This window comes from Dermacentor albipictus, chromosome 10 (assembly GCF_038994185.2).
Source record: "Dermacentor albipictus isolate Rhodes 1998 colony chromosome 10, USDA_Dalb.pri_finalv2, whole genome shotgun sequence".
Taxonomy (NCBI): domain Eukaryota; kingdom Metazoa; phylum Arthropoda; class Arachnida; order Ixodida; family Ixodidae; genus Dermacentor; species Dermacentor albipictus.
In genome coordinates this window covers 66,201,472-66,222,596 of record NC_091830.1, presented here as the reverse complement: position 1 = coordinate 66,222,596, position 21,125 = coordinate 66,201,472, and the positions used below count along the sequence as shown (strand labels likewise).

The 21,125-nt window shown below is 42.7% G+C and overlaps 1 protein-coding gene across 3 annotated transcripts in view; it reads right to left on the bottom strand.

Annotated features, from left to right (window-relative positions):
* LOC135898601 (uncharacterized) overlaps positions 1 to 21,125 on the bottom strand; it is an 82,303-nt gene that overhangs the window by 44,895 nt on the left and 16,283 nt on the right. Inside the window, exon 1 of one of the 3 annotated variants that reach the window (XM_070526680.1) lies at positions 18,420 to 18,491. The exons of 1 other annotated variant lie outside the window; for it this stretch is intronic. In XM_070526680.1, the coding sequence (XP_070382781.1) occupies positions 18,420 to 18,484 (65 nt within the window). In that variant the 5' untranslated portion in view covers positions 18,485 to 18,491. Of the gene's footprint in view, positions 1 to 548; positions 798 to 18,419; positions 18,492 to 21,125 lie in introns of those variants that run through there. One more of the 3 variants, XM_065427658.2, reaches the window with a different exon arrangement.

The window sequence follows — 21,125 nt, the reverse complement described above, 5'->3', positions numbered from 1 at the left end:
GATGCATCACGGGAACCATTCTCTACACATACCATGCAAACCAATGCAGCAGTCAGCCTGTTTTGCTATCTGCTAATAATGTTTTACTCTTCAGATAATATACAAGTGCTGCGTTAAAGAAGGCGGTCTTAGGGCGGGGGCTGTCGGCCAGCAAAGTTTAGTTCTTAGCCGTTTATTACACGCCGTCGCGGTAAAAACAAGACAAAACAAGACAAATCAACCCAGGTACACCTTTGGACACTCTTGGCAACACCGAGACACTGCCAGATCAGCTAACTCGTGAAGTGTTGCGTAGTTTCGGTTTCGCATCCTCAACGCTGGCTCCAGTAGCTATTTTTCGAGTTTGCCTCGACGCAACTCCTTGTATTATGAATTTCCTTGCTAGAACTGGCGTCCTCCAAGCCGTCATTTACGTTTTTCACTTCAAACCAACACTTCCAACACATAGTATCTCCAACCGCGCTTACTTAAACGGCGCTCAAATATGCGTTCAAAATGCCGACAAAGATGCCAGAAATGCAACTAGTGAAGAAAGTTTTACACTCTACCTGATGCGCCAGGTTCACCAAGGTAAACGACGTATCGGGGACGGCGCGGCTGTTCTCCAACTTTACTTCAGCAAAGTTACGGAATTGTATCACCGGTAATCACGACAGCGCCGTCAAAGCGTGGGAACACTCACTGAAACAATGGTCATCAGCAAATGCTCTCCACGCCGTTTTAGGTACTTTTTCACCGAAGCAGCACTGCACGCGCCCTAGATCCTTCTAGGTACGTCCCTAGGCACTAGGGAGATGCGGTATGCCTGGGGCGTGCACGCCCCATCTGCTCGCAAAGTTTCGGCGCGCGTAAGCTTTTTGTTGTTTCTCCCTGGATGGCACGCGATAGTTTGTTTAATACGCGTAATGTGTGGCGCCTGTGCCTTGCTACTGTTTCGCCTGGAAGAGAGGCAGTGATGTGAAGAAGGACGTTTCATTGCAGCGATGATATGGCTGGTGCGAGAAACGCTCCATGCCACACGATTATCCCAGCTTTCGTAGATCGAAGCGCCTCACGGATCATATTCATCTTGTCACGTGCCTTTATCCCCTTATCCACACTGAAAAAAATTCGTCCTGTGTTACTTCTAGCTTGCGCACGCAACTTTTGTTTCGGAATAGCCTAGGCGGCCTGTATTGAAAAACCCATGCTCTCTTTAGCGACGCGATCACTTGAATCAAGTACAAGTGCTCCACATGTAGAACGCATTGTTTCCTAATAAACTGGTGTTACTCGTGCCTTTAATTCCTTTTCAAGGTTCCAACATAAATGTGTGTTTTTTTTTAAGTATCAAACATAGCTTCATACCTATCCCCGATAAACTTTTAGCGACTATGCTGCGATTTAAAACGCTGGACAATGTATTTTGCATTATTCGTCCTTCAATTATTTTGCCACACCATGTTGCACTCCTGTATTCCCGTTTCCCATGGTGAATTCGCGTTTGCAGAATCATATATGCGAGAAACGTTGTCAGCCGCGCAATTTTCCGAAACTCGGTGCGAATCCGCATTTGCGATAATTGCAAATGCTCAAGCAGCAGCCAAAAAGGAAGTTATAAGTATGCTCAATGTATGAGGGGCAGTGCTGCAGTTGTACGAAAAACATTGTACTCGTTTGCCACTGCCAATTAAACGGTGAACCGTATTTGTATGAAGAGGCCGTACCATTACTTTCATTTGGTGTTTAAATGGAGGGCGTATAGCTACGTTTCTGGTAGTGCAAACCAACGTTACTAGACTAGCTTCAGTTGTAAAACTCCCCGCCCGCGCGCTTACAGCCGCTGTCGCCACTTCTGTGACAGCCGCCAGAGGGCAACGCTGTTCCATCGGGCTCCACTGCAGACGCCTCGTCACAGCCTTGAGCTCGTGCGGACGGGTAGTTTGCGTGTGTTTCACGCTCGCTGGCGTTCGCCCTTGTCCGAATTAGTGATACCACGAGAAAGCGGTATCCACCTACAGCAATAAGATTTATCGCGCTAGTTCGTTAATACTGAAAGAAGGGTAAACTGCACGAAAGGAAGAAACGCATAGAGCCAAGCGCAGCAGCTGCGTTTCTAAACGTTCTGTCGTCTTAACGTTTCGCGCAGTTTAGGCTCACGAGCCTGAATATCTGGCCAAAGTGCGTGATTGTAGGATGATCTTCATCCCCACCGAAGCTTCTCACCACGCCAAAGAAGCGCTACAAAAAGAAAGATGAGGTTGGTCTTTGTACACACAAGCCACACACACAAAAAAAGTCGGATTTTTTATTCCGTGAAGATGCTTAATCAGCGAAGCTGAAACGTGCGGCCCCGGTGTTTATCACTGGGTTAATCCCGAGGGTTCATTAAAGTATTTCTCAGTTATGAGGTTACACAATCGGCTGCGAGAGAGAACGACGTCACTGACGGTATGTCCTCAGTTGTCACTTGCGTTCGATGTCTCGAGTTTGCTCGGCGGCGTGGTTAGCAGCCTTCGCCTGCGATTTGCTGCTTGTCATTCTTCGAAATTAAATTTCTTCAAAATTAAATCTTTCCGTTAGGTATGACCATGAGTGGCTCATACTCCCTTAAGCAATGGCTCATACCCCCGTGAACGCGGCCTCCCCATTACGATGACAGAAGTGAAGTGAGGAGGAGGAGTAGATTTTAATGAAGAGAAAGGAGGAGAGGTCGGCCTGGAGGGCGTGTCTCTAGCCTGCTACTCCTCACTGGGGAATGGGGAAGTGGGAAATACAGGGAAAGGTAGGTGGCGGATGATTATGATATGGTACAATGAGATACTATATACACGTTGTCCAATATGCGGATGCGCACTGGAGACGCAATACACTAAGATTAATCTTGTCCATACAAAAGGTAACCTTGCCACAAAAAGTTTTTGCGCAAACACATTTCGCACTGACTACACGTCTCACAGCTTCTAGAGGCGATCGTCTAAACCAGTCTCACTCAAAAAGTTCACAAGTGCTTTTATGGCACGTTGGGCACAGTCAACACTCCTCCACGCGCCCAAGAGCTTTTCTTCTGAAAAGGGGCGGGAGTCCAAGCTGTCAACAGTAGATTTGAGTTTTCTTCGTTCGGCCGCATATTGAGGGCACACGCAAAGTACGTGGGTTATTGTCTCGAGAGTGTGACAGACGCTACATTCAGGGTCCCGTGCTTGTCCAATCTTGTGAAGGTATCGGTGGGTGTATGCCGAAGTAAGTAAAGTGAAATTCTACGCTGGAAAGATGGGCGGCCACACAGCCAGCTGTGGAAGACGACGACGAACGCGGGAGCAGTGGCACGAGCGCGTGCCGTTGATTTCGCAGCGAGTTCCCGGTCGGCACGAGGAATCGCTCTGTTTCACGCCGAGGGAAGCGTCGCATTGCTGGGAGCACAGAAATATTTATGAAGCGCCTGCCGTGATTTATCGCTCACGGTCAACGCCGCAAACGCCGACACCGACGCCGACGACACCAGCTTTTCTGCGACACGAGCTCCTTAACGCTATCGCGTTAAAAGTGGTGCGCCGAACTGTCGACATCGTTCCGATAGCGGCCTATGCAGCCAGGTACGCAGCACGTCGGCATAGTCTGCTGATATTCTTCAGAAACTCGGCGAAGGCTACAGTTTCACGGATGACATGCTTGCTGAAATTCGCCGCCAACAACGAACCACAGAATACACCAACGCTGCACCGCGTGCTTAGTCTGGCCCGCCCGCGTAGCCGGCTAGTGAGGAAGTGAAGCCGGGCGCGACTGCAGCGCCACGAACGCGCGGTCGGGTGGCGGTTCCGCGCAACGGCGCCGAGTTTTAAAACTGAAGCTAGTCTAGTAACGTTGGTGCAAACTACAAAAAAAACCGCTGAACCTCTCAAAAAGCACACAAAATTTGAAAGGCTCAAATTTTCAACGGTATAGCCTCATAGGCCTCTTACCCACACTAATGTGCTCGGTGGCATTTCCAGCCACATAGATGGGAAAGGGTGCAGTGCCTGAGCGGAGTTCCAAGGTGTTGCTTGCTTAAATGAATTTTTTTTCTAAGTTTTCATGGGCCTCCTGAAGCTCAGTGTACACTGACATTGACATTCAGTGTACACTGACACTGACAATCAGTGTACACTGACAATTTGTAAAAAAAAAAAGGTTTGTTGTGTTAATCATTGTAGCAGCTCCACTGGACTTTGCGATTGTCTACTGCAAGGTTGTTCCACTTCAAGGCTTTCCTTTTTTTGGAGGTCGTGAAAATGCTGTCATGAAAATGCATTCGAATGGGATACAGAGCGTTGATGTGACCAAGCACAGATTCTTGTTCTGAAGGGGATCTTATTATTGGCAGGCAACTTCCATTGCTTATCATGTGAAGTGCATATTTCCCACTCAAAGTGCTGTACAGGTGCCATGGGGGATCAAGTGAAGTGACATGCTATCTTTTGTACGAAAAGGTGCCTGCATTAGTATGACTCTGGCCTGCTATACTCCACCCATTCCTTTTACTTATTGGCAAAGTGCAACTCATTGCTTTAGTTATTATAGCTACTGGGAGAGTTCATATTGAAGACAATGAGAAGGGTTGGAGAGTCAGTGGCAAGAGAGGCCCTCATAGCATTTCATATCAAGAAATTTGGAAATGTGTGTCAGCAACACATCACTTTCATTGTACAACACGGAAATTGCTCTCCAGCATGCTGTAGTATAAGGAATAATACCCATGTGCACCTCCAGTGTTATAAACAAAAAAAATAAAATAATTCGGATGTTTAAAGCAAAACCATCGTATGATTAAGAGGCATGCCATAGCGGATGACTTCCAACTACTTTTGACGATTTAGTTTTTTTTAACATTCATTACAATGCAGGCTCCATATGGATATTTTTGCATTTTGACTCCATCAAAATGCAGCCACTGTGGTTGCAATTCAATCCCGCTGTCTCATGCCAGCAGTTCTGCCTTAGCCAATCATGATGGGTGTTATAAAAAAAAACTGTACTGTGAAAGAAAATTCAGTTGGTGGTGGCACTTTGTTTGGATAAACTTTATTTTGTGTACGGTTAGGCATGCATGTACAGCCGTGAGCAAAAGTATACGGACCAGGGATTGCGCGATAAAAATCAATTTCTCCTCTGTCTGTGAATGCAACTTGAAATTAAAGACTGCAGTCTAAACTTGGCATTACGAATTGTCTAGTGCGCTTGTCTGTTTCTGTTTATGCGTGTTAATTACGACGAAATTCTGTTTTTTCGACGACCATGTGGTCCGCATACTTTTGCTCACGGGTGTACATGCACCCTTCTCGCTGTCTATTTTTTACATCTCTTCTTCATACAGTGGTAAAGAAGAAGGCAAATAACAGTAAAGATATTCACACATCATTCAACACACAGGCTTCTCAGCCACAAGCATCACCTGCACAATGCGCACCCTACATTACACATAACATTTCGATTAACTGCAGTCTCAAGTGCCCACTGTTAAACGTTAACATGGTTCAAGTGTGTATCGGGCACTGTTTTGTCAGGGACCAAATATATTTTCTTCTTTGAAGAGAATATTTAGTTAGATCTGGGTGCTTGCTGTGTGCACCTTTCTGGTAGTTTTAGGATAGCACTCAACAAAACTCCTGCGATATCCATCCAAACTAGTATAACAAAAGGTGTATAATACTGTATGTACTGTCATGAACAAATAGAGACTGCTTAACTATATGGATGGTAAAAAACAATTTTATGTGGATAATAAATACATATTTTCTCAGATAAGGGGATTCAAGTATTATTAGTCTCAGTAAATTACAGGTGTACATATTCAAATCCCTAATCAATATGCCAACAAAATTTAATGCAATTTCTTTTTACTCTGGAATCATGCGATTGCCAACCTGCACCTACCTCGTGCAGGAAGAATACTTGACAGAAGCTTCGCAAGTAGCACCAGTTTAAAGATATTCCAGATGCAGTGACATCCTGCTCTCCATTCTCCCGTCTAACTGTGTTTGGTCAGTGTGTGAAAATTTTACGTGCAACTTTTCATTCCAATGCACATTTATTGTAGCTGCTGCCAGTTCAGATACCTACTAACGAATACTTTCCTGACTGGCTAGCTTTGACTTTCATTACTACATGGCCTCTAAAAGTAATAGGTAGAAATCCAATTAGCAAGCTGTTTGTATCTTCATAAACAATTTCAAGATATGCACCTGATGTCCACCACAGCAAATAATGGATTACTGGAAGAAATGCACAAATATATACAACTCTTTTTTACATTTATTTTACTGAAACACATGGTATGTGTAAAAGCTACTGCAGTGTTGCAGTATATGTATACTACCTGATGTCCTGAGAGAGCCAGATGGTTTGGCATCGATTCCCATGTTACAACACAGACGACATATCTGCATTCCAGTACAGTTTGCACTCCTTGAGAAGCTTTTGTTTCCACCAGATCGAAAACCGCTAAGAGTAAGAGGTTTCTGGCTTGGTTACAAGTGAAAAAAGTCCTAGGTGCCTCTGTAATGCCAAACAGCTCAAGTGCTGACTAGTAAAAGAAGCCTATGGATTGAAATGTATAAATCTCTTGCCATCACAATAGGTGCATGTTTCCTTGTGAAGTAATTTATTCATTCTACCTTAGACTCTTCAATGAAGCATTGTGTAAGGGGAGGGGGGGAGTTTACAGGACCAATAACACATAATAATAAATACATAACTTCTGTCACAAGCATGAGGTGAATTTTTTGCAATAGTGCTGTGTTCTGGATTAGTTCGATAGGCCCATAATTTGTTTATTTTGAGATGTATTGCATTTTCTTCTGCACTTGCAGTCAAATGCTCTTTTAGCGCTTTTTTCGCAAACATATTTTGTCGTGTTGCATTTTTTTGTTCACTTGCATTGGAACCTTGTTTTGTATTTTGCAATTTGCTTTGTTGCGTTACATTACGATGTTACTAGTTTGCTTGTACTTTCATTGTAATAACTAAACCCCCCTTACTCAATGCCCTTTGGGCCTGTAAGGTTTTTTAAATAAATACATAATCATTCTCGGAAATAAAAGTCTTGAAGCAATTTCATGCCAATAATTCAAAAGTGAGCAGTTCCTACAGATCATTTCAAGTTAATCAAGTGCAACACATAGTGCAAAGAAAGTTAAGGCACCGAAACTGCAATTTCTAGCATTAAATTTTTAAGTTATTAAATAAAATATGTCAATGTGTTGTATATGTGTATACAGTAGGTCCAGTATGAGCTACATTTCACAGTGCAGTTGTTAAATATGTGCTTGCTATAAATGATACTTGATCTCTGAAACACCCAGCACTTGTATCAAACAGTAATGAGGACAGCCATTATTTTTTGAAAAAGATGCATTTTTATTGCGCAATCAGAAATGACATTCAACAATGTATATATGCATCTCAGTATGTTTATTCTTAAACAGTAATTACTCCACTTCTTAGGTGACATGTTAAAAACTGCAATACACAATGCAACAAAAAAAGAGCTTAGTCTTCCACACCAAAAACACCAGTGAAAAGCAACCACTAATAGTATAGTGGAAAGCCTGACCCTAGCATGTTGCTTAGAGAGAAGAAAGAAAAAGATGACTAATACAAGTGCATGTTGATGATTTCACCTTTCAAATTTCTTCAATTTATCAGATTTGGCTGCAAAATTTGTTCAGCGTCACAGTAGGACCAACTGTAATTACTAATTGAACCAAGAGGATCAGTGATTTGCAAGTCTGTAACCTTATATCTTAACAACTTATAATGCATGTACTGCTGCCTTGCTTGTGCTCTCCACTATGTGCACAGGTAGCATTTTCAGCCAGCTACCTACCCAGCCACTCGCCGAACAAGCTGACTGGACAGGTGGTCTAGCCTGCAAGAAAAAAATGTGGCACGTTTCACAGATCAGCCAAGAAACTAACTGGGCCACCTTGTACCTGAAAATTGCTTTGCTTAGGCGCTGAAACGAAATGGCTGCATTTTCTCATTTTTCCCCTCGAAGAATTATTTACACAGTCTAAGGGTACTTTTGTCCTCGTCACGGTCATTAGAATGGCTTTTGTTGTCTTGACATTTGTCACTGCTCACAAACCCCCTTTGCTAAGTGATACACTCCGAGAAAATTGGCTTTCATAATTACTAGTTTTATGGTACATGAGTATCCACAAAAAGCTTGAGGGGCCCGGGAACATTTTCTATGAAAACTGAAATATGCATTGCAGCGAGTGCATTGCCCTTCCCAAAGGCTTGCCATTAAAAAATTTTCAGATTCGCCGAATACATTCGGAGATACGAAAAGGATTCTGCACAGCTGTCACCTTTTTGGTTAGCAGTGACAATACTCGTCCGAGCCATACAGAATTCATCCCTGGTACATGCTCAATGTCAATGCGGCCATCTTTTCTACAAAGCTTCACAGAGGCCGCATGCAGTAGTGTATCGGAAATGATTATTCTTCTGAATCAGAACAATAGAAACATAAGCTTTCACCATCATAAAACCCAAAGCACAGGTTGCCACCTTACTTGTTCATTTTTCACCCACGATGTCATCAAGTTACGGACATGACATTGCCGAACAACTATGCCTGGCAATAAAGCAATATTGAACAGCAAAACGTTGCTCTTCAGAGCTCTACAGGATGGAAGAACTGAAGAATTTGGACCCCGTGAAGTTCAATATATAGAAAACAAAGAAGATGCTGTTATCTTCTTCGCTCCCAGATTGGCTACATGAGCACTAATTTAACAAGAGATAGTTAGAAACACTTGTACTTGTTCAAGACATCTTCACATATTGAGTGTGTTCAGATAAGGACTGACTTTGGGAGGTTCTTATGTCTCTTCTCCGGTTCTGAATTGCCCTTGTGAGTTTTTTTGGTGTGTCACAATATCTGTCAGTGTTTATTGCTGTCTCAGCAGACAAAACGTTGACCAACAGTACCCTTTTCCAGTCCCAAAACACAGTTGCCATGACTTTACCGGCAGACTGTGTTTGAATTTTCGCGGCTGGGGCAAAGAGGGATGTCGCAACTTGCGTGAGTTTTGTCTCAGGTGTAAAGTGGAATGCCACAGTACCCATCTTGCACACACCTTCTGATATTGCAACGTTTCCATTAAAATCCTGTGGATGGTGCTTCGGGAAGCCTCGGGAACTAAAATGCAGAGAGTACCCAGAGTGACCCTCCGATCTTCACGCATGACCTCAATCTTCGCGACTGTCTCGTCAGAAACTGAAGTCCTACCGCACCTTTCTTTGTCGTGAATTTCAGTACGGCCGGCTGTAAACTCTCTACACCACTTGCAAACGTTCTTGACATCCATGCACGAGTGGTCATACACTTCCATCAATTACCAATGAATTTAAACCTGCTTCACGCCTTTTGCATAAAAAAAATTGAATAACTGCGCAAACTTCACACTTGGCAGTAGCGTTCAACGGGAGCTTCATTTTCAATGGCTGCCAAACTAAGAGTGAGCATCCGAGCAAAGTGCATGCAGGCTTATTTGGGAGTGGAGGAAGCGCCACTCAAAACTGTGGCCAACACCGTATCAACAGTTTCTCTATGTCCCACCAAAATAGGAGAACTTTCATTTGGAATTTTCCTCGTATGTACAATAACAAAATCAAAATGACATTCATATCGTATTCCAAGCTCGCTGTTTTTCTGTTAGTAAGGAAAAGCGACTAATATCGCACCTTTTTTACCTCTTCTAAGCCACGAAATGACATGAGCTTGGGTTTTCAGTAGGGGTTGTGCAAATATAAAAATTTTTGAATATGATTACTTACAATCGAATATCAAATGATATGCACATGCATTTATTAGCAAGTTGGTTTAACATGTTAGAACACTGCAATTACATTGTCATTGGTACAAAAATAAACTAGCAAGGTATATTAAAAGATTCTTATCTCTTAAAAATTCAATAATTTCTGCTGGTTGTCTTCTCACCAACCTGTGCCTTGTTATACTGCATGAATTTCCCGGAAACTCAGAGGCATTTGACCCTGTACCTGCCGAAATTCATTGAATTTGCTGACAAGCAATAAGCTCAGGATTGCAACCTGCAAAAGAGTGCACCCTCGCTGTTTGCAAATCCGTGTCCTATGCCAGAGAGAGGCTAGCTTCCCTGCACAGCTTAGAAGTCCAGCAGCTAAGCATGTTTTACAAATAAAATTTTGCCAGTTGCATAAAATCGCGAAATTCAGCACAAAATCACACACTTGCTTACGTTGGTTAAAACTAAATGTTATGAAGCATGTTTACTCCTGCACAGAAAGAAATATATTCAATTTATTTAGAATATTCCTATCCAATAGAATATTCAAAAAAATTCTTGAGTACCTATTGTCGAGTCGAATACGATTAAAACACTCAATTTTTGAATATTCGCACACCCCTAGTTTTCAGGGCTCCTGTATCAATATTTCACCTACCATACGTTAAGGTATCAAGCACATAAGAGAGCACATAGCAAGCTGGTGAAGGCTGGTCTGGGGAAACTACTACTGGCACTACTCTCTAAAATGCTTCGTTTATATGACCGGTGTGCCAGCCAGTGGGAAATTGCAATGACACCGCTGTAGTAGAAGAGTCATTTGTGTGTGATCAGTTAATGACAGTCACAAAAGAGGTCTAGAATATTTTTTTCTGTTAACTAAAATATTTTTATTACGCAGAAAAACCTTTCCACACAATGTAGCTGAGACTACTTTCCCCACATACGCCTTTGTTTCACTCAGAAAAAATCTTAAGATGAAGCGAAAAAATGTCATTTCCATGTTTCAGAATGTTCTAACTTAAAAAGCGCGTGGTATAGAGAATACAGTTTTGTACACATTAAGAAGTTATCTATACAACCTCTCTCACAGAATTAAGGTAAATTGAGTTTAATCGTAGCATGGCATGAACAAAAATGCTAACTTTCCACTTTGACATACAAGAAAAAATTGGGGCTTATTTGGCATATTGAAATGATGGCTTAAACGTCAAAGAATTCATGGAGAAACTCCACAGGTGTTGTCCAAGTATGCATAATCATTATACCACTTACTCACCTCCGTGCAAACCAGTACCACTATCAATCTTATCAAACTTGATCCGGCCGGTCAGTATAAACGCTTATCGACTTTTATAAGTCATTATCAATCTTATCGCAATTGATTGGGTCCTTATTAACACTTATCTGTCCTTATGGGACACAATCCAACAATCCAACTGTTGTCAACTACTATCAACCTTATTAGTATTGCTGTGAACATTATAAGCCCTTTTTAGCACTTCATCCAACAATATTGAACCATGAGCAACAGTAATAATAATAATAATATTTGGGGTTTCACGTGCCAAAACCACTTTCTGATTATGAGGCACGCCGTAGTGGAGGACTCCGGAAATTTTGACCACCTGGGGTTCTTTAACGTGCACCTAAATCTAAGCACACGGGTGTTTTCGCATTTCGCCCCCATCGAAATGCGGCCGCCGTGGCCGGGATACGATCCCGCGACCTCGTGCTCAGCAGCCCAACACCATAGCCACTGAGCAACCACGGCGGGTCATGAGCAACCGTGACAAGACCCATACAACCCCTCATCACTCCTTATATCAATTCCTTGACTGCTTGTCTGTCTGTGCTGCGAGATGCGAAGCGCGAGAGCCCTTGGAGATCAGTGGCATTTCGGTCGGTGAAGGAACCCTCAATGCAAGGCGCATCCCGTGACCACTGAAATGCATTGGGGATGTGGCGTGTTTGGCATTACATTTTCCCAAAGTCTGAGTTTTAATGACATGCACAACACTCCAAGATGACTGTACATGTGGTCCTAGAGATGGCTTTTATTCCACCATCATCAAATCTTTCAACAATGCCTTCACAGAAACTGTTCTTGACATTTGTTTTGTACTGCCGGTACAACATTCATATGGTTCAGCTATATTCAGCAAGCGTGGGTATTTAGCCCAGTGCATAAGACACTCAGTTATGGAGTGTGGGGTGTTAGGTTCAAAATTCAATATTGCCAACGTTTTTCTTTTTGAATTTATTTTGTTTTACACATTAATTTCTTTATAGCGATTCATCTTACATGACGGATGGATGGGTTTCCTGGTTGGGTACGCCTAGAACTGCTTCGTATGGAAAATCTTTTGCTCTATTCGTAATGTGCTACATGACTTACAAAAGAGTGTACTTACCATTTTTTATTGCTAGGAACTGGATGGTAAATGTAAAAAAAAAGTCAGAGTATCAACTATTTTTGTCCTCAAAAAATTTAAATAATTTCCAATTTCTGTAAAACCACTTGACGTTCATCTCTTGTGATCAGTTTCCTGCAAAATTATGTTGCTATGTTTTGTTACTGATACAAATATGCAACATATATACTAAGATACTCACTTCACTGTTCAACGATGGGGATACTTATCAAGGTCAACAGCATACTTATGCTTATTTTGTTTCCAAGAAAACAAATTTCACAGTAGCCGGAGTAAGTGGCAATCATGCACCGGCAGTCAGAATAATTATTGTGATAAAGGGCTGTTTCGAAGCTATGAAGAGGTTAATAGAGATTAACTAATTTATCATTCAAAAAATAAATTATGGGTTTTTACGTGCCAAAAACACTTTCTGATTATGAGGCATGTTGTAGTGGCGGACTCTGGAAATTTCGACCACCTGGGGTTCTTCAACATGCACCTAAATCTAAGCACATGGGTGTTTTCGCATTTCGCCCCCATCAGAAAAGACCACCGTGGTTGGGATTAGATCCCGCGACCTCGTGCTCAGCAGCCCAACACCATAGCCACTGAGCAACCACGGCGGGTTTATCATTCAAAGCTAGGGTCGAGAGGTGTGCGTGATGAAGTTATACGAAAGTGGAAGAACCGCAGCTCTAGGTTTAAAACTTCGGAATGTAATTATTTGCATTATTTGTGCCTAGTAAGTAACCATTCAGAGAAGTAAGTACTAATCCAAACCGAACATGCACACATTTTTTTTTTCAATCTGTGCTTGCACACTGCCCAACATATAAGGAATTTCCTTGGTCAGATCGCACAACGTAATGTTCTTCTGCATACTGAATTCACCTTAATTCAATAGATTTAAAGTAAAATGTTTAATGTGTAGAAAACTACTCTCCATACCATGCGCTCGCTCTTCAAGTTGCAAAATTTTGCGGCCTGAGAATGCAATTTTCGCACTTTTTTACAGTTGAGATTTCTTCTGTGACAAAGTAGTCTCTGTCCTATTCTGTGGAATGGTTTTCCTGCCTAAAATAAATATTTGGAGCCGCTTCTGCAATCTGTCCTCATCTAAACACACCCAGCTGACTCCTCCTCCACTGCAGTTGCGTCATCGGGCTTTCCCACTAGGCATATACATTGGTCACATAAATGGGATGAATTTCAGATATCAAGCTTAATTAGAGAGTACTGGCAGTAGTAGTTTACCCAGACTAGCCTTATGCTTGTGTCATATGGGCACCCACAAACTTCATTACGATAAGAGAGTTCAACCTCAAGGAAGTTGTGATTGTGTCACAGCCTGTAAAAGAAGCCGCGAGAGGTGCATTCAGTACAAGAATGTAACCAACTGCTAATTATTCTTGTAGCTATTACAATGAGCGCCCCTTCCACAAAAATATTATTGAATATATTTGATGCACAAAACATACACCTCGTTTAAAATCAAAATGCACTTGCTCAACAGCAGTACCGACAGCCACACTAGCCACCCTGTGCTTATCGACAATTTCCTTTGCGGTGTGGTGAGTAGGCTCTGCGTTCTGTGACCCAAACTGCTGCAAACTACACTAAAATGCAACATTTTATGCAATGGTCACCTTGTGAGCTTTCTTATTTTGTCTACTGTGCCAATGTCAGTCACAAGCGACCACACCTACCCCTGCATGGCTAGCACCACAAAGGCTGCATTTACATTTACCCAACGCAAGTGGGCAGTAAAAAATTGGGCTGACTGAGCCCCACATGACCGCGCTTACATGAACTCGCTTCTGACAAGTCCAGACAACGATGGCACACGGCATCGAGCTGAGACACCAACGCGTCTTAACTGAGCTTCTGGTTCGTTTCCGTATGCAACAGCTCTATTTCGTGGGTCTTATTGCTACGATGAAGTTGAGCTGCACACTGCTTGTTTTGGCTTAATCCTGATGCTATTACCGCTGCTGGCACCTAAATCGCGACATCACAGTGTTCCTGCACAAGTCTTGGCACTGGCGGGCACGACCCTTCTACGTGTGCATACACGCTGCAAACAAGTTGGGCAGCTCAACTCAACGCTTGTTCAGTCCAACCGGCTAATGTTTACATGAACTTCATCCCATTCATCCAAATCAATATTTGCTTCGAGCTCAAAATCCACTATTCGCACATGCCAAATAAGATGACTGTGTGCAAACAGCTTGTGCATATTGTTTCCTCTACAGCACTTAAAATACACCTTTAGGTACCTTTTTTTGGGTGCTTAATATAGCCTTTTTCTTATTGGCCAATATCCAATCTCTATCCATAACTTGTAGATTTCTAGAAAATGTACTCTGTTAAGATGTCCACAAACTAAAACGTGTCTTGAACAACTTATCAAAGGAGTGTATTTTTTATGGCTTCATTCGTCTGTGTCCCTGTTCTCTTCTTTGGCTTTTTGTTTTAACACGTCTGTAAGTGCATTGGCTTTAACATCACTTCAAAGCAAAAAACATTTTTTGGCTTAAAGGACTTTCAAGATTTAACATGTTTATTTACGTGACTTTTGCAGGACCACAAAAAAAAGTGCTGCATTCAATGAAGCATACCAGTGCGTCCATGGACTTGGTGAATGCATTCCTCACTATGCTGCTGTTATCAAGTCCATAACAGAAGACCTGTTAAAGTTGAACACCAGCAGCACTGTGTGTGCATACATGTTGAGGCAAAAGGCCATGGGAAGAACTATCAGGCATGGTAACAAAATTAAGGTACAGCCAACAAGCTTGGCAAGGCGCCAACCTGGCCTACCGAAAGGTTCTGGACGCATTCCTGCCGGTCAACCAAGAACAGCTGGAAAAATCAAGAAAACAAAACGTGGGCATGTGCTCAGCCAAAGTATGCGGGATGATGTACCTGGGGCCAAACGCCATTAAGAACTCACTCTATGGAGACCTCACAGCTGACCCACTAAATATGTCTCAGCACACTTAAGGACAGTGAATACGTTGAACACACGTCGTCAGTCATCGAAAATGCCCATTTTCGGCCTGCACTAGGACAATCTTCAAGCAGTAATTGTAACTCACAAAGTCTGATTGCAGTAGTTACCTAATGCTAACATGCCCCTTTCCTTTTGCAGTTTGTTATTTTTATGAAATTGCATAGCCAGCTGCTCCTGAACCCTATATCAATTGTCTGTTCCTTCTTGAGGTGGTTTAAATACTTCATGCAGCATCCGCATGTTACCAAGAGTCCACCTCTAGTTCTCTTGCCTTCATCATGCTATACCTTTAAGCGACTTTTCAAGGATGATATTGCTATTTGTATTGAAATCTAGCACTAATATTATAAGACTGAGACCAACCAAGCTGTCAAGTGCTCTTTATTCCAAAAAGGGAACGCCCCAGCTCATGCATGAAGAAGTAGAAAAACAGGGAAGATGATGATGGCTATGTACAAATGAAAACAACAAAGTATGTTAATAGTGCTTACGCTAACTTGCCCCCCGTCATGGAAGCAGCCAGCCTGGCCGCAGATTAGAGATTATCTAAACGGCGAGTGAAGGGCTTCATCCACAAGACGTGAACGATTTCGGCATTCCAGCGGTGCCGGTCAGTGACGGAGTGTACTGGGTGGACGAGATAGTTCACTGCAGATGTTTGCTGCACAATGGTGTATGGGCCAATGTAGCATTGAAGGAACTTCTCACAGAGGCCTGGAGTGCGGACTGGAGTCCAAAGCAGGACTTGGTCTCCAGGGTGAAAATGGAGGTCATGGCGTTTGTTGTCGAAGCGACGTTTGCACTCAGCTTGGGTAGCTTCTGTGCTTTGCCAGGCGATTTGACGGCAATGTGCAACTCGGGCAGCAAAATCTTCTGGAAGGGATGCATTAGGCGAAGAAGGTGCTAAAAAGAATTCTCAGTCGAATATGGTGCAAGGAGATCGTCCATACACAAGGAAGAAAGGACTGTAGCCTGTAGTCCGTTGAATAGCAGTATTATATGCGAATGTCACAAAATAAAGTTTATCCCAGTTAGTGTGGTCAGGACGGATGTACACGGAAGTCATATCAAACAGCATATGGTGGACGCGCTCAGTAAGGCCATTGGTTTGTGCATGATAGGTAGATTTGTGCACAGTATCAGCGGCCCGAAGAACTTCTCGAGAACTTGGGAATTAAACCCCTTGCCACAGTCACTCAGAAAAAGGCGAGGAGCCTCATAGCGCAAGACGATGGAGTGCAAGAAAATGTCGGCGACCTCAGAAGCGGAACCGGATCGCAGAGGGGCAGTCTCAGTATATCTTGGCTGCAGACTTGGCTGCAGCGAGACGACAGGAGAGAACGCAGAATTAAGCGTGTATCTACTTTTTCGCCCTCCAGATAAGCCCGGAATGCAATCCAGCCGTGGACCACTGTGACCTACGACTGCACTGAACTTCACAACGTGCTACCGTCGTTGCCTTGGCGGGGGGCGTGTGCCTTTACTCAACACTTCTGCGTCTGCGCCGGGAGCCACTTGAGGCTACAAAAGTCGTAGTCGTCGTTGGAAGTGGTCACTTGGCTGCAGCGAGACGACAGGAGAGAACGCAGAATTAAGCGTGTCTACTTTTTCGCCCTCCAGGTTAGTTGGCTTTCATAGTTCAAAGCTTGTCCGAATCTGTTTCTTTCCCTGTCGTACTCGCTGCTGCCAATAATTTCTATCGTGTTTGGCCGGTGCTGTATGTGAAACACCATGACTTCGCGTTTTGAAGAAATAAGAGAGGAGTACCGAAGGGAAATGAAGGAATTCAAGAGTAAGCTTGAACGCGATGTACGAAAAGAACTTCGTGAGTTTGAGAAAAGCCTTGACAATTTCAACGCGAGGTTTGAAGAGGTCATGAAAAAGAATGAAACCCTTCAAAAAGAAAACCAGGAGTTAAAGAAAGCCAATGACACTCTCATGACCGAATGCACTAAAATTAAAAAGGAACTAGAGGAGCAAGAGCTCAGGATTACAGCTAATGAGCAATACTCCCGGAACTGCAACGTCGAAATAAAGGGAGTGCAGGAGAGCAAAAGTGAAGACCTTGTACAGACAGTGTGCCAGATTGGAACATCGCTTCAGCATAAGGTTGAACCGGATGATATTGAAGTTGTGCACAGGGTGGAAACTCGCAACGATCACACGCCATCTAACATTGTCGTGCGGTTTAACCCTTTGAAGGTTTTTGCCGTACATGTACGGCAGCGGTTTTCTGTCCTGCAAGGTCTATGCCGTACGGGTACGGTTTCGACCCTCCGTTTGAAATTTCGTGCCATAATGATGATGCGTGCTCACTGGGAGGTGCTGCCACCTCATAGGACTTACAAGAAGCGTCTGAAATTTGTGCTACCTTCTTGGGGAGATAAACAGAACTGACTTCTAGCTTGAGAGCATCACGCAGACTGCGGCAACACCCCTTTTGCGGTTTCAGTTTCGCCGCGTGATCGCAACGGAGGCGTGCGAAACGTCATTTTCCTCTTTGTCGGCACTCTCTTGCAAAGGCAGTGGAAGTTGATTTCTATCTTGATTGGCGCTGCTCCTAGCTTGTTTATCACAGCCGCTCGCGAGGTATTCTCGCTCTCAGCGGCAAAGCGCTTTTACGGTTTCGGTTCCTCCGCGTGATCGCAACGGAGGCACGCGAAATGTGATTTTTCGCTTTGTCGGCACGCAATCGCAGGGGCGGCGGAAGTTGATTTCTACCTTGATTGGCGCTGCTCTTAGCTTGTTTATCACTCCCGCTCACGAGGTATTCTCGCTCTCCGCGGCAACGCACTTACGCGAGAGGGTGCCTCAGACCTCTGCCTAAGGCAGCCGCACGCAGAGATTTCATGGGTGCGCCAGCACAATTCATCGCTCCAAGAGAAAAACATACACGCATTTTAGGTGTGCAGACTGTGATAAGGCGCTGCGCAGAGACCCGTGTTTCAAGGAGTACCATACTCTGAAATACTATTGAACATTTTACAGGTCTGAGTGATGCCGACACCAAAATACTGTTCCTAATTTTTTTTTACTATTTATTCTTGACTTTATACATCTTGTACATTCAAGATCCGCAATAAAGTAATTTGACCACCTGGGAAAGTTTTTTTCAAAATAATTCGACCCTCAAAGGGTTAAGAGCCGCTGCAAGCGTGACGCATTTCTTCAAAAGGCGAAAAAGACTAGGCTTACCATGCATGACCTTGGCCACTCCTCAAATGAACCCATTTTTGTGAACGAACATTTGTGTCCACCATTGAAGCGGCTCCTGGGCATGGCCATTGAGAAAAAGAGAGTGTCAAACTGGAAGTTTTTGTGGGTCAAAAATGGTCATATTTTCGCGCGTAAAGATGAAGACTCCCGAGTTGTCCGAGTGACATGTGCACGGGACATTGATAAGATTCAGTAAGCCTACATAACTGCATTTCTTTGCTCGGTTCACAAAGGAATGGCCGTTACACCTGATGACGTAAATAAGATATTTGTATTAGAAAATATTAAAGGATTCACATGTTTCCACTTGAATGTAAGGTCGCTACGGAACAAAGAAGACCAGTTAGGTATTCTGTTAAACTCTTTCAATTTTAAGTTTGACTTCATATTTCTAACCGAAACATGGCTTACTTCAGAAAGTGACACTCCAAAACATGAAAATTGCAGCAGTTTTTCGAAAAACAGAAGTAACCGAAATGGTGGTGGGTTGCTTATGTATGTGAAAAGTGTCAGATGCGATTTAATGGAAAACTATTCGTTAATGACGAATGACGTAGAGAGTCTTGTTGTCCGATCCAATGATCATATGTTTGCTGTCATGTACCGCCCGCCTGATGGGAATTTACTCAATTTCCTTGCCTACCTTGAAGATCTGTTCATGTACGTAAACCAAAATGAACTGACACTTGTCCTTGGCGGAGATTTTAATATTAATATGTTGGACGCATCCACCCCATGGCACACGTTCCAGACGCTTTTAGATTCGAATGGTTTTCACTGCACAGTTAACACGGCAACACGCATTACATCGGCCACAAGCACATTATTCGATCAATTCATTACCAATTTAGCACCGCATGATAATATAGGTGGTGTTCTCGCCTCCCATATTAGCGATCACTTACCTATATTTCTGCTTATTAGGTCGCCACACCATAAGATTGCCACACAACATTCAGATAATTGGAAAATTCAAAACATTAATCGAATCACGCTTGAAACATTTCGCTCTAAGTTAAAAAGAATAGATTGGGACCCTATATATCACGCAGATACAGTTGATGAAGCATATGATACATTCTTACATTTGTTTAAAGAAGCCTACAATGAGTCTTTTCCTTTAATTACTATAAAAAAATCCAGCCGATCGCGGAAACCTTGGATTTTGAACTTCTGCCTTAAACTGATAAAAAAGAAAGACAAACTCTATATAAAGTTCTTGTCCACGAGAAACCCTGATGACTGGGAACAATTCAGGCAACATAGAAACAATACAACCGCCTTTCTTCGTAATGCGAAAAGGGAATACCTATTTACATCTTTCAATTTGGACCGTAATGCAAAGGCAGATGTAGTATGGAAAAGGATAAATGAATTATTGAATCGTTCACTTGCGGCTCAAAGTGCTCAAGAGATAAGCGTAAATGGTCTGGTTTTAAAGGGTGGCCAATTGGCTGAAGCATTCAATGATTTTTTTTGTCAATCTAGTGAACACGTTCCACTATCTTGAGGCTGTTGATCAAATCCAGAGTAATAAAAATAGTATATATCTGAACCCTACGAGTGTGCATGAGGTTAAAATGACATTTAACCTGCTGAAGAATAGTAATGTCTGCGATCTGGATAACCTACAATTAAAACCTGTTAAGTACACCATTGATATAATTGCAGCACCACTCGCACATATTTATAACCATGCGATTAGTACTGGAAATTTCCCCGAGCAGATGAAGCTCTCTAAAGCAATTGTTATTCACAAAGAAGGTGATAAAAACCAGTTTTCTAACTATCGCCCTATTTCCATTCTTCCAGTGTTCTCAAAAGCACTAGAAAAAATAATGCATGGTGAAATTGAAAATTTCGCCTCTCACTTCAACTTAATAACTAACGCTCAATACGGCTTTCATAAGGGCAGATCAGCAGAACTCGCTTTATTAAACCAAAAGGAATTAATTTTAAAAGCTTTTGAAGAGAAGGAATTTATAGCTGGTATATATATAGATTTTTTAAAGACCTTCGATCGCCTGAACCACATAACATTGCTAAAAAAACTCGAGCTGTATGGTATACGAGGCACACCCCTACGACTTCTAACCTCTTACCTAAAATTTCGTAAGCAAGCCGTAGTGATAGGTGATTCTCTTTCCTCATTTAAAAATGTGAATGCTGGTGTTCCCCAAGGGAGCATCCTTGGTCCCCTTCTATTTAACTTTTACATTAACGACATAATTAAGATAAGCGCGAAACCGACATTTGTTATTTATGCGGATGACACGACACTACTGTTCCGAACCTCTAACACTACTACACTTCACCTCGATATAAACGATTGCCTTGACAAATTGAACTCCTGGAGCAAGCTGAATTCATTGGAGATAAACGTTAATAAAACAAAGGCAATCCTGTTTTCACCCAAACAATCACGTGCTGTGCTAGAAGGTAATCTTCTCCTCGGTAATGACATTGTAGAAGTTGTCGACTCTGTTAGGGCACTTGGTGTCCGTTTTCATAAAAACATGTCCTGGGATCTGCACATCAATCACGTTATTACCCGTATTGCAAAGTCTGTTGGTGTCTTAGCAAAGTTTTGATTCTTTTTGCCACAAGAGGTTAAACTAAAAATTTACAATGCTCTGTTCCTTTCTCATCTTAATTACTGTATCCTTGTCTGGGGGAAAACCACAA